The sequence below is a fragment of the Microcaecilia unicolor genome, chromosome 1 (genome assembly GCF_901765095.1).
Source record: "Microcaecilia unicolor chromosome 1, aMicUni1.1, whole genome shotgun sequence".
In the NCBI taxonomy this organism is placed as follows: Eukaryota; Metazoa; Chordata; class Amphibia; order Gymnophiona; family Siphonopidae; genus Microcaecilia; species Microcaecilia unicolor.
In genome coordinates, this window is record NC_044031.1 from 518,256,254 (window position 1) to 518,268,440 (window position 12,187).

General features: G+C 41.2%; 1 protein-coding gene across 1 annotated transcript in view; it reads right to left on the reverse strand.

Annotated features, from left to right (window-relative positions):
* Window positions 1-484: 484 nt before the first annotated feature.
* Window positions 485-12,187, reverse strand: part of JPH1 (junctophilin 1) — a 284,417-nt gene continuing 272,714 nt past the window's right edge. Inside the window, exons 5-6 of the mRNA XM_030215656.1 lie at window positions 3,050-3,150; window positions 485-2,831 (exon numbers count right to left, since the gene is read on the reverse strand). Coding sequence (XP_030071516.1) covers window positions 3,070-3,150 — 81 coding nt within the window. The 3' untranslated portion in view covers window positions 485-2,831; window positions 3,050-3,069. The remainder of the gene's footprint in view (window positions 2,832-3,049; window positions 3,151-12,187) is intronic.

Genomic DNA, 12,187 nt, shown 5'->3' on the forward strand with positions numbered 1-12,187 from the left:
GATGGCAGGGGACCCCCACCCCCTGCCAGCTGAGGTCGTCTTCTTCCGGCGCAAGGCTTTGTTCTGTTTCTGAGTCTGACGTCCTGCAGGACGTCAGACTCATAGAAACAGAACAAAGCCTTGCGCCGGAAGAAGAGGACCTCAGCTGGCGGGGGTTGGGGTCCCCCGCCATCAAAGGTAGCCATCGATGGCAGCGGGAGGGGGGTCGGCGACGGGGGGGGGGGGGGGGGGGGGGTCAAAGTTGGCGGTGATGGCAGGTCAAAATGGCAGGGGGGGGGGTTGGTGGCGCCGGGGGGGCTGCCCCCTCACCTCAGGCTCTGGACCCCCCTCCCGCCGAAGTCTGGCTATGCCCCTGCACTAAACTGGAGGTATCGCAGACCGCCAAGGCCCACTATACCCGAGTTAACAACCTTTTCACATACTGGACAAAAGAAACCTGAAGAAACCTTTGATACAATAAAAATAACTTTATTATGAATCATCTTTTTCTTTTTTTTAAGGGCAAATACAGTTGTGAAAACTGTACATTATACATGTAGAGATCAAGAATTATAAACAGAGGAACTTGCAGATAGAGTTCTTTCACAGCAAACTTTCTTTAAATAGACAAAGTGACATTATTAAGTACACCAGATTTCCTGTGCCATCCAAAATGAAGTATACAGTATAACAACCAAATTATAAATAACCTCATGTAAAATACAGCTGTGCACATTTTAGAAAAATACCAACTATTTCTGTCGCAGAGCTTCATTTTATAAAAGCTTATAAATCACTATATTTATAAATGGAAATAAACTCACTCACTTAAATTTATAAACATTGTCATAAGCTGATTATCTATTGTTTTCACAGCATAAATAAGAATTAAATATTTCAGCTTAAGAAAGTGTTTTTTTCCTGTAAAGGGGTACTGCTAGAGGACAAGGGAAAATTACATAAACAATTTACAAATTTGTGTTATTTTCTCTCATTCACCTTAAGATAGTTTTCCTAATTCTAAAAGTAATATAATAGCTTTAACAAATATACAAGCTGTTAGTATCATTTGCCCTTTCTGCATTTTCTTTGTTTTATTTCACAGTGGTCTGCAAAATGTTACCATCTTACTTCCCCCTGTGCCAAGATGTTTCAGACTACACATTCTCAGTCACCGTATATTCTGCAACTATAGGCAATTAAAATGCATCTCTTAATAAAGGCATACAAACAATTTAAAAAAAAAGGGGAGTGGGACAAGAGAAAAGAAAAAATGCTCGATACTAAAACATTCAAAACCCTGTCTAAATAAAGAGATATCCCAAGCCCTTACTTGTAAGTATGCTTAAATAAAAATACTTGCTTCTAGAATAACCACACCATAGACGATGTTCCGCATGAAGTAAATAAACATGCTCTCAAAGAACGAAGAATATGTTAGTTTCAGGGTAATGACACACAAAATAAACTTTGACCACAAGCTAGAATTGCAAAACTAGTTAAGACAGACATGCCCAAAATCATTTTCCAGAGGGTATTCATTCTGAGGTAAAGTTAGATTTAAAACTTCAGATATGTTAAAGAGATCAAACATGTCATATGATTAGACCTGTGTGCTTTCCCTGAATATATTCAATGTGTAAATAAAAACACTGCATGGCACTATTACCACCAATAAATGCAGCTTCTATTGGGATTCATATGCACTCAGACAAGTCGTATTTTAACTGCAGCTTCAGGACGGTATTTCTGTGTTAAAACATAACAGTTCATAACGCCAATAGCTATAATATTGGAGAGGAAAAGCGTGCAAAATCTTAGTATTCTCCTTTATTCACTATTTTTGTTTTAAATGTGTGAGAATAATTTCAGTGTTTATAAACTACTAGTTTCTACTAACATAAGGATCTAGAGTGGTGGTGGTGGGAACGTGCTTCAGAAAATAGGCCAGGGACTATGTTTGCTACATTTTAAAGAAATACAGTTATGTCATAAATCTTTCTATATGCAAGATCTCTCTCATATATACATATATACACCTATGTGTCTGTAACTGTGCATTCTAATTTGAGTTTTTTCTTTTTGAAAAATACAACTTATAAAGTGTGTATATGTGGAAAGAAAAAGGGCAGGAGACAAATGGATACTGTGGCTTTATTTGATTCTGCAACAAAACCATTTTCTCCAAGCCGGAATATACATTATAACTATAGGAGACCAGGTATAAACAGCGAACAGAATAGAATCATGCAAAAACAAATGAAACTCAACTTCTAAGAACACTGCAGGAGATGTTAAAAGCAGCAGGTAATGAAATAAGACTGGCGAGTGATGCTGCAAATACTCTCTTTTAGTGAACAGGAGTGCTGGAACCACTTCCACAGCAACTGAATCCTCTGACCACATTCCTCTGGCAGTCACTTTCTCCATCTCTCCACCAAAAGAACGTCACAGAATAAAATAGTAAGGGCAGCTGTTAGCTTCCATCAATACAAAGTGCAGTGCCAGACATTTCCAGTTTAGTCACACGCAGCCGGGACAGATGGCGTAGCCCATGTACTTCACTGGTTAGGCTGCTTCATCAGGACACACGTATACATATATATATTTATTTTGTTCCATTTTGTTTTTCCAAAAGTGGCTGCTAGTTTCAGAGGACTCCAAAGCCACAAATCATCACCAAAGGAACCGATCACGCCTTTCTTGTTGAGTATTCCAAGTTTCATCTCTTGCTTCCCGTTCTAACTCCAGTCCTCCTTCCCCGTGTCCGATTATGACTGGTGCCCTTTAAAAGGCTGATGACACAATTGCCAAGAATTGTGGGTTAACGCCACTTAGTATTCATGAATTCACTAAAGAGTTAAAACAGTTATATCAATTAACACTGACGTACATTCAGGAGTAATTGCAATTAAGATATAGGACATAAATATCTGTTTTATTAAATATATTTTAAAACATTTTTTACATATGTCTCTCTCTCTCTCTCACACACGTTTAATTTAAGCTTTGAGCTGGGAAGTTCTTTTTACATTGCACGGTGTGGTGACAAAACAAAGGCCATACTTACCCTTTGTATAGAAATTCCAATCAAGTGAGAAAATGGACAAAAAGAATTGCCAAACCAACGTTCAACAGCATGACCAAGGCAATCATGACTGAATTGGGAGTCTATAAGTAAAATAAAAACAGATAAGATTAATGTTCTCACAATCACATGAAGAAAATGGTGATGTGATTGTTGCCTTTATTTTATAGTTTCCTTGACACTACTGCTGAAAGAAAGATATGAGAATAAGAGAGTATTCACATACAGGGCAATTCTATAAATAGGTGCTAGCATTTACGTACCCATTACATATGTAAATGTTTAGACTAATGGCACTTACACATGTACACGTATACACAATAAATCTAAAAATACAGCTAGGTGCGATTTTAACTTACATAGCGTGTACTTGCAAAGGAGTTATGTATGGACAGAGCTTGGGTATGGGCCAAACCTAAGTGCATAACGTACAGTATGCTGTACGTTACATACATTTCAACAACATTTAGGTACAAACGTGGCTGGTTTAAGTGCTCATGCCTAACCTTTAGAGGTACATGTAGAGGGGCATTTTCGATATGATGTCTAAATCTGATTCTGGACGTTTGCAAAAAACGTCCAAAACCCAGTAGCGAACATGGCCATTTTCAAACCAGAAAAATGCCCAACTTGTTTTAAAAATGGCCATTTGCTAGATGTTTTTGTGCTCAGTGCGTCTATCTTTTTGGACCAATTTTGGAAAAAAAAATTCAAGGGAAAAACGCACAAAAACAAGCCATTGAGATTTTTTTTTTTTTGGGGGGGGGGGGGGGGGGCGCATTCTTAGTAGACTGGCCACACAAACATCCCAGCAGTGAAGTAGGCACTACAGTGGACCTCATATAAAAGATCTCAGCTACACATCTCACTGTTTATCCCCTTATAAACTCAAAAACTTATTGTACCCAACTGTATACCACTACAATAGCCTTTATGTCTGCACGTCACCTATATGAGGGTACAATAGGTTTTTGGTGGGTTTTGGAGGGCTGAAACGTTCCACCACAAGTGTACCAGTTAGAGTGGTATATGGGCTTGGGTCTCCTCCTCTACACTGCACCAACCACTAGGTTAACTCCAGGGACCTGCTTGCTGCTCTAATAGGACTGGCCATAATATCCGAAGCTGTCAGAGGCTGGTATATACCGTTTCTTTCACATCTTTTGGGGGAGGGGGGCAGTGACCACTGGGGGAGTAATGGGGGGGGGGGGTCATGTTTTAATTCCTCCAGTGGTCATTTAGTAATGATTGAAACAGGTCTAGACCAAAATGTCTTTTATTCCTGGACATATTTACTTTGTTCCATTATGGCAGAAAAACTTCCATGTTTTAGGAACATCTAAATCCTGTCCTCGACACCCCCTTGTTATTTGGATGAACTGCATAGAAAACTGTCTTTTAATGGTTTTTGATACTAGCGATTTGGACATTTTGGCAACCTCCCCCCCACACCCAAAAAAAAAATCCATCTGCTCCTTTGTGGCGCTTTTTGGACGTTTTTCTATTTTGAAAATGAGTTCCATAACCAGTTAGGCTAGTATTTTTTAAAGAAATGTAAGCACTTGTATTCATTTAGGTTCTTACCATGTGCTCTTTTATAGAACTGCCCCAAAATTGCATGTAGAATGTTCTAATAAATACAATTGTATTTTTATAACAATGCTGCTATCAGCAGAAACATTTCAGGTAGGTACAGATATGCATAGAGAAATCTAACAATTCATAAGCCACACTGCTCATGGCACTTTCCACCTCAATGCCTTTTATAGCTCCCTTCTACTTCCTAGAGCACACAAATGGGAACATTTTGTCTCTTCGGTTCAGGATGGCAGAAGAGTCTTCTCTCTACATCTGAAGCAGGAAAAAATCTTTTTATTTTTAAAACACACTAATAATCCTTCACTGGAAATTCCCAACATCCCTTGCTAAAATGTTTTGCTTCTTTGTAACTCTATACATTAACTAACCTTTATATCCATTTTTGAATAATCATAAAAGTGTGGAATAGGACTTTCTATAGATAATGGTTCCTATAACAGCAACAATAAATGCCAAAGGTTGATCGAGTTCAGCAAGTTGTCTCCTAAAGAGGCTATTCAGGTCACAAGTACATGGCATGATCCCAAATGGAAAACAAATCCAAGAAGACAGGAGGAGCCTCCACGGACAGTCAAAGCAAAACAGCAAAAGTAGAGGATGACAAATGCGCAAACCAATAGGGAGATAATATCAAAAAACAGTATAATAGGGAGATAATATATAAAAAAAACAGTTTAATGGACCAATTCTTTTTCATCATACCCAGAAATAAGCAGGGATTTTTCCAAGTTTATAGGGCTAATAGTAGTTTATGGACTTTTCCTCTAGGAACTTGTCTAAATCCTTTACTGAGATATGCATTCTGTTTTCTCCATATTCACAGGCAAATTCACTGATGAAACAGATTGGAAAAAATACATTTTATCCCATTCGTTTCATCTGCCTGTTAGTTCACAGAGTCTCCTCTGCTCCAGGTACTTTTTGAATGGGTATATAACCATTCCTTATTTACCTATTCCGTCCTACTCATGATTTATATAGGATTCTATCATGTCTCCTCTTAGTTCACTCTTCTCCAGGCTGAAGACTCCAAACCTTGTTCAGGCTTTTCTTGGAGCCTTTCCATTCTCCTTTAGCATTTTGATTGCCCTCCTTGGAACCTATTCCAATACATCCATGGAATGGTTGCACCATGGATTGATAGGCATTATGGCAGCCTCTGTTTTATTTCCCATTTTTTTCCTAATAATTTCTAACATTCAATTTCTTTTATTGACCATCCCACAACCTTTGAATTTTGACAAGACTCTCGGTTTTCCACCAGTACCAGGTAAATAAAAATTAGATAAACTCAATGTTCAACCATGAATCAAGCAGCTTGGAAAACTCAAATTTCTTCAGTGGGACCATATTTGATATTTACTTTTACCCATATACATATTATTTTGTCAATTATCTCTATGGATTATTTCTACTCTGTTCACACTTTTAAAGGACATACAATGCCATTAATGTGCGGCCATATTTAAGAATTGCTGTGTGAGCAGTTATTGTCACCCATTTGTGTGGTATCCATGCACTAAGGAGTTAGCACGTGGTAATGTAGCTGCACTAACTGGTTTGTGAAGAAATGCCCACTGTCCGCCCCCTCAAAATGCCCACGCTCCACCTCCTCAAAAAATCTGAAAAATTATTTAGTGCATGATTAGCATATGCAGATTTCAGAATTACCATAGGATGCCTTTATTTTTTGCTGCATTAGGTGTGTGTGAGCGCCTAATGCAGCTTAGTAAAAGGACCCCAAAGTGTCTTGATTCTATAAGTCAGGGAGGAAAAATTAAAGCCTAAGAGCCAAAACCAGCCCATCAGGTCATGCTTTCTGGATCGCACACCTCGGCATAAAAAAGTATTGCCTCCAGTCTGTCAATGCTGTTTTGTTTCAGCTGCTCTAGAAATGTCATCACTAAAGGCCTAAAACATCAACCTTTGGTGATGTGCCAGACTCCCTTATCAAAGTGGATGGTTTGGGCCATGATGTCATCACCAGGGCAGCTGGGAGAAAAGAACTGCAGCTGTTCGGTCTGCCAAAGGGAGAATCAAGTGATGTAGTCCTGCACAGCCAGCCACAGGAGTTGTCAGGCTAGGTATGTCAGGTTCCCCAGTCCATAGGAGCAAAATGGCTAATTTTTTCCATTTCCAGCATTAATGGTCACGTGCTAACTTTCCAATTAGAGTGTGGCCATTATTGGTAGGCAGTTAGGGCTCATGTGCTAATAGGGTTAGCATGTGGCAATGTAGCTGTGCCAACCTATCATAGCAGAACATGCCCACTCTCCATCCCTAGCTGATTGGGTTGATGAACACCCCTGATTCCAAAGATCTTGATAACAGTGTGTAGCTATGGGTGGGCCTGGGTAGGTACAGGCACACCTTTTCTTGGATCAGGCCTACCCAGTCCGGAGGTCAATCAGGAACCCAAAATACCTCAGTGGCAGCCGCTTCCTTCCTGCGTGGGTAGTGCGTGCTGATCCCAGAACTATTGTGGGATACCTGAGTGTGCCTGCAGTAAGGCATTTTTAGCTGCGGTAAGCATGCGTTGGTGCTTGCTGCAGCTTAGTAAAAGGGCCTTAGTTTATTTATAAGTTGCATATGTGCCCAAATCCAAGTACAATAGCACACTCCCTGAGCCAGCTCTGAAATCACCAAAAGAAAATCATCATATTCATGTGACAAGACCCATCTCTGGTAATACCATGCTGCCTTGCATCCTGTAATCCATTAGATTAAAAAAATTAAAATATCTTGTATTTTAGCAGTCACTTCATTAATTTACTCACTGCTAAGGTTAAACTAACCTTTAGGCCCAGTGGCCACATTGGAGGCAATCGACTGGGGGAGCCCTTGGAAGGGGGGATTTAAAGACCTCTTGCAATTTATGCATACTATTTTCCTCCATTGACCTAAACATTAGAGGCCTACCAAATTTTGGATCCAGTGCTGAAACCAGCTCAATATCTAAATTCAGTCATATTTCGGTTTCAGCAGCAAATGCTGTTGCATTTTTGGCTAAAACCAACCCCTGCCCCCTGAAAAACAGCGCATCTACTCTCTGCTCTGCCCCTCCAAACAAAAGCCATCAACCTACCTACTACTACTACTATTTAGCATTTCTATAGTGCTACAAGGCGTACGCAGCGCTGCACAAACATAGAAGAAAGACAGTCCCTGCTCAAAGAGCTTACAATCTAATACATCACACGTAGACCCTCCTCAGGCCTACCTTTGAAATTCTGGTGGCCCCTTTAAAGGGCAGGACCGAATGAGGCTCTACAGTTAAAATGGCTACCATGACTTTCCATGTAGTTTCTGATTGTTCCACTTCAATGGTGTTATATATTATACATAGTAACATAGTAGATGACGGCAGAAAAAGACCTGCACGGTCCATCTAGTCTGCTCAACAATTTAAACTCATATGTGCTACTTTATGTGTATACCTGACCTTGATTTCTTTCTGCCATTTTCAGGGCACAGACCGTAGAAGTCTGCCCAGAACAAGGCCCACCCCCCAACCACCAGCCCCGCCTCCCCCACCGGCTCTGCCACCCAATCTCGGCTAAGCTTCTGAGGATCCCTTCCTTCTGAACAAGATTCCTTTATGTTTATCCCAATGTGATTCCCATGTGATACAATCTATGTGGGAAGAAGTAAATGAGCTGTTAAAGTATGACTCACTGAACAAAAATCTGATTATGACTGGTAAAACTGATGCACCGCTGGTCCAGCATTGGATCCAATATAAACATCAAATTTCAGATATTCGATGGCGGATTGTTGACCATATTACAGAAGGGTAAACTATTAAATTACAGAGAGCAATATTGGATTTTTACTTTGAATGCTGTCAGTCCTGGGGGATTAAATCGTGAAACTGAATGGATGACGTTGATCTAGCTTGATTTCAGATTGGATGAAGTGCCTTTCCCCCAGACTCCGATTGGTGCTCCTTTATTCATGTGATGTTACTTGAATATAAATGACTAAAAAACCGCCGTGGCCATTTTATAAACTGCGATGAATGAGAACCTATATGGTTAGTATTTATACTGTTGGACATTTGAGACATTTTGAAGAAGATTATAAACTGTTTTCCATTATTTTAGGAGACTGACCTTGAAACAACCATTGGCAAAATGTGAATTCATGTTGGTTTTGATGTGTCTCCTGTATGATTTTATATGCATCTTATAATAAAGACTTAAGAAGAAGTTAAGCTAAGTATTTTATGTATTATATATTGATGAAGAAAATGAAAAAAAAATATATAGTAGATAGATGACGATTACATGCTTTTCCTCACTCATGCCAGGCTCAAAATAAGTTAGCCTAAGGGTTGAAGCATGTGTATCTGACGGATCCAACAGTACTCCTATAATTGAAGTTTACTCTTTTTTTAGGCATGTTTCAGGGACAAGTGGTTTTATAATAAATATTTTGTTTCATGCAGATCTCTTTTGTTTAAACATAACTAAATGGGCTATAAGCCCCTAATGCAATCCATTGGTTTTCTCATATTCTGTTCTTGTGACAACTTATACTGTGCCAAAACTGAAAACTCATCTCTTCTACCTGGACAATAATAAAAGGAGCTCATGTGAACACCATCCACCCTGAAAGGTTGTTTTCTGGCTGTACATGAGGAATTGTGATATTGAATAAATAAGTGTATGTCTGTGTCCCTAGTCATGCATCCAAAGGTTATATAATCCTTTCATAGTTGTAAGTATAGACAGTTATTCAAATATCATATGTATACACCAGAACAGGCATTTATACACACATTGCAAAAGTAAACAACAACTTCTACAGAGTACAAACCAAATTTAATTTTTATTTTCTCATTTCCATCTTCCAAAATTCCAGACAGCAGATGTACAAATCAGCAGGACCCAAAGCAGTCCAAAATAAGTATTAAAAAAAAACCAAAACCAAAAACAACACAGTTGTGTGTTGGAAAATGAAATGTACAATGCTGGTAAATTTCTATTGCCTTTGGACAGAACTTCTTCATGAAGCCTTACCTCATTATTCAATACATATCTGTGAAATAGTAGCAATTAAAAAAAAAAGGTGCATTTTTATAATATACCATTGCATTCCACAAAACAAAAAGGAGCTAATTCCCACATGCCATCTTTTTCTTTTGATGTAGGCACATGAAAACAGATGCTAAATGCTCCCAGTTTCAACCTAATTACTGTTTTTTTTTTTTTTTTAAATTGTACTTATAAATAGTAAGTCTGATTGTTAAGTACCTGAGTCTCAAAACATGATGTCTGTTTTGGTGGCTCTTAACTAGGTGAAAGCACCTCTGCATGAATACAGGGAGACCTATAGCCAGTCCCTCCGATTGACACAATTTAAAATGTAGTACAAATTAGTACTCTAACCGATGAAACCAACACTTCCTCTGTGTACATTCATATGCTGCACAAGCCAGTATGTTTGAAAATACAAGTGAGATGAAATATAAATACTACCAACAATAAAGAATGAGGAGGATGCAGCTGTTCATAGGTTTGCTTGCTTTGTTTTGAGTGTACTAGATGATGACTGCGCGCAGGGAATGGGAAACAGCGACCAGCCAAATTGGCTTCAACAAGTTTTGATGTCATCACATCTCCTGCTTTCTTCAACATCCTTGGGCAGGAGTGAGTGGAGTGCTCTCCTGTCCTGAAGAGGCCACTAGACCACCAGGGCTTCAAAGGTAGGCCTGGGGAGGGCCTATGGGTGGTGGAGAGCAGCAGCTTTCCTTTGGGGAGGGCAAAGCCGGACTAAGGCATATGCATAATAGGCACATGCCTCGGGCCCAAATATTTAGGGAGGAGGGCCCTATCAGATGTGCTGAGGAAACTGTGGATATATGTATGTTTTAGGATTCTACGAATTTGTACATTACTGGGCTCAAAGTCAGAATGATGGCTAAAGAAGTTTAACCCTCTGTAGCTCTCTAATCCTCCCCCCTTCCAATGCAAAGACTGTGGTAGGATTCAGCCAGTGGGGTGGGCTTACAGTCACAGGAAGGAGGGGCTGAGCTGCAAGGACTGGAGTAGGTAGAGGCTGAGTCCTGCATGATGTTTTAGAGAGAGCTGTGGAAACCAATGAGTACTGTGGGGTAACGGGATTGTTGAAAGGTTGTAGGAATTTTAAAAGAATGAGATAAAGTATTAAGAGTCTGCTGCAGGCTGAGGAAAAGAAGTGGCAGCAATTACAAGAAATTTTGCATGATGGTGAGGAGGTGGGAGAAACAGCAGAGAGAGGGTTCAAAGCACAAAGAGCAATCCAAAACACCAAAAGTACCAAGAGGCTTCAAAAACAGGACAGGTTCTTTTATTTCACAGCATAGATCTGTCAATCACACAGTCATGTACAATCAATGACCCACTGATGTACAACACTGTGATTGACAGATCTGCACTGTGGAAAATAAGGACCCAGAGGTGTTCCTTGGTTGGCTGCCATTCGGGGCAGATTGCCGTTGCGCACCCCTCCCCCGTGTGCAGTGTCCAACCCCCCCTTCCTACATTGCTCTTACACAGGGGCATATCTGCGTGGGGCCACAGGGGCCTGGGCCCCCGCAGATTTCGCCCTGGACCCCCCTACCGCCGCCAACACCTACCTTTGCTGGCGGGGGACCCCAACCCCCACCAACCGAGGTCCGCTTCCTCTAAAAATATTCCTTGAGCTGAGGTCTTTTAAGTTGTTCGTTCTCACTCCAACTCCTCCGTGCTGCTGTTCAAACTCTGTGGAATCCAGTTTCGGAGTCTGTCTGACGTCGCAGCACGTTGTACGTCATCCTGCACGTACAACATGCTGCGACATCAGACAGACTCCGAAACTGGATTCCGCAGAGTTTGAACAGCAGCACGGAGGAGTGGGAGTGAGAACGAACAACTTAAAAGACCTCAGCTCAAGGAATATCTTTAGAGGAAGTGGACCTCGGCTGGCGGGGGTGGGGTCCCCTGCCAGCAAAGGTAGGTGTTGGCAGCGGTAGGGGGGTGGTGGTGACGGCGGCAGGGGGTGGCAATGGCGGCGGGGGGGGGGGGGGGTTGGCAATGGCGGCAGGGGGGCTATAATGTGCCCCCCCACTCTGGCTCTGGCCCCCCCTACTGCCGAACCCCAGATATACCCCTGCTCTTACCTCCTGGGGTGCAGGGAGCAGCCGGCGCAGATATCAGCTCCGCCGGTTCCCTGCTCCCTCTGCCCCAGAACAGGAAGTTACATCAGAAGGACAGCTGCGCGGCTGCTCCCTGCACCCCCCTCCCCCCGGCAAATTGCACCCGGGTCGGACCGCCCCCTCCGCCCCCGGTATGTTGCTGAAATGTCCTGTACCATTTTTTGTTTTTATTTGGATTTTGTTCACTCCTTTTCAGCAGTAGCTCAAGATGAGTTACATTCAGGTACAATGGATACTTTTTGTGGTGTGGAGGTGGGGACAGTGCCTGAGAGAGTGCATGCCCTTGGGTGTGTTTCTATGTCATATAAAGCCTCCCTTTGAAAATGCGGACTTTGCATCCCTTT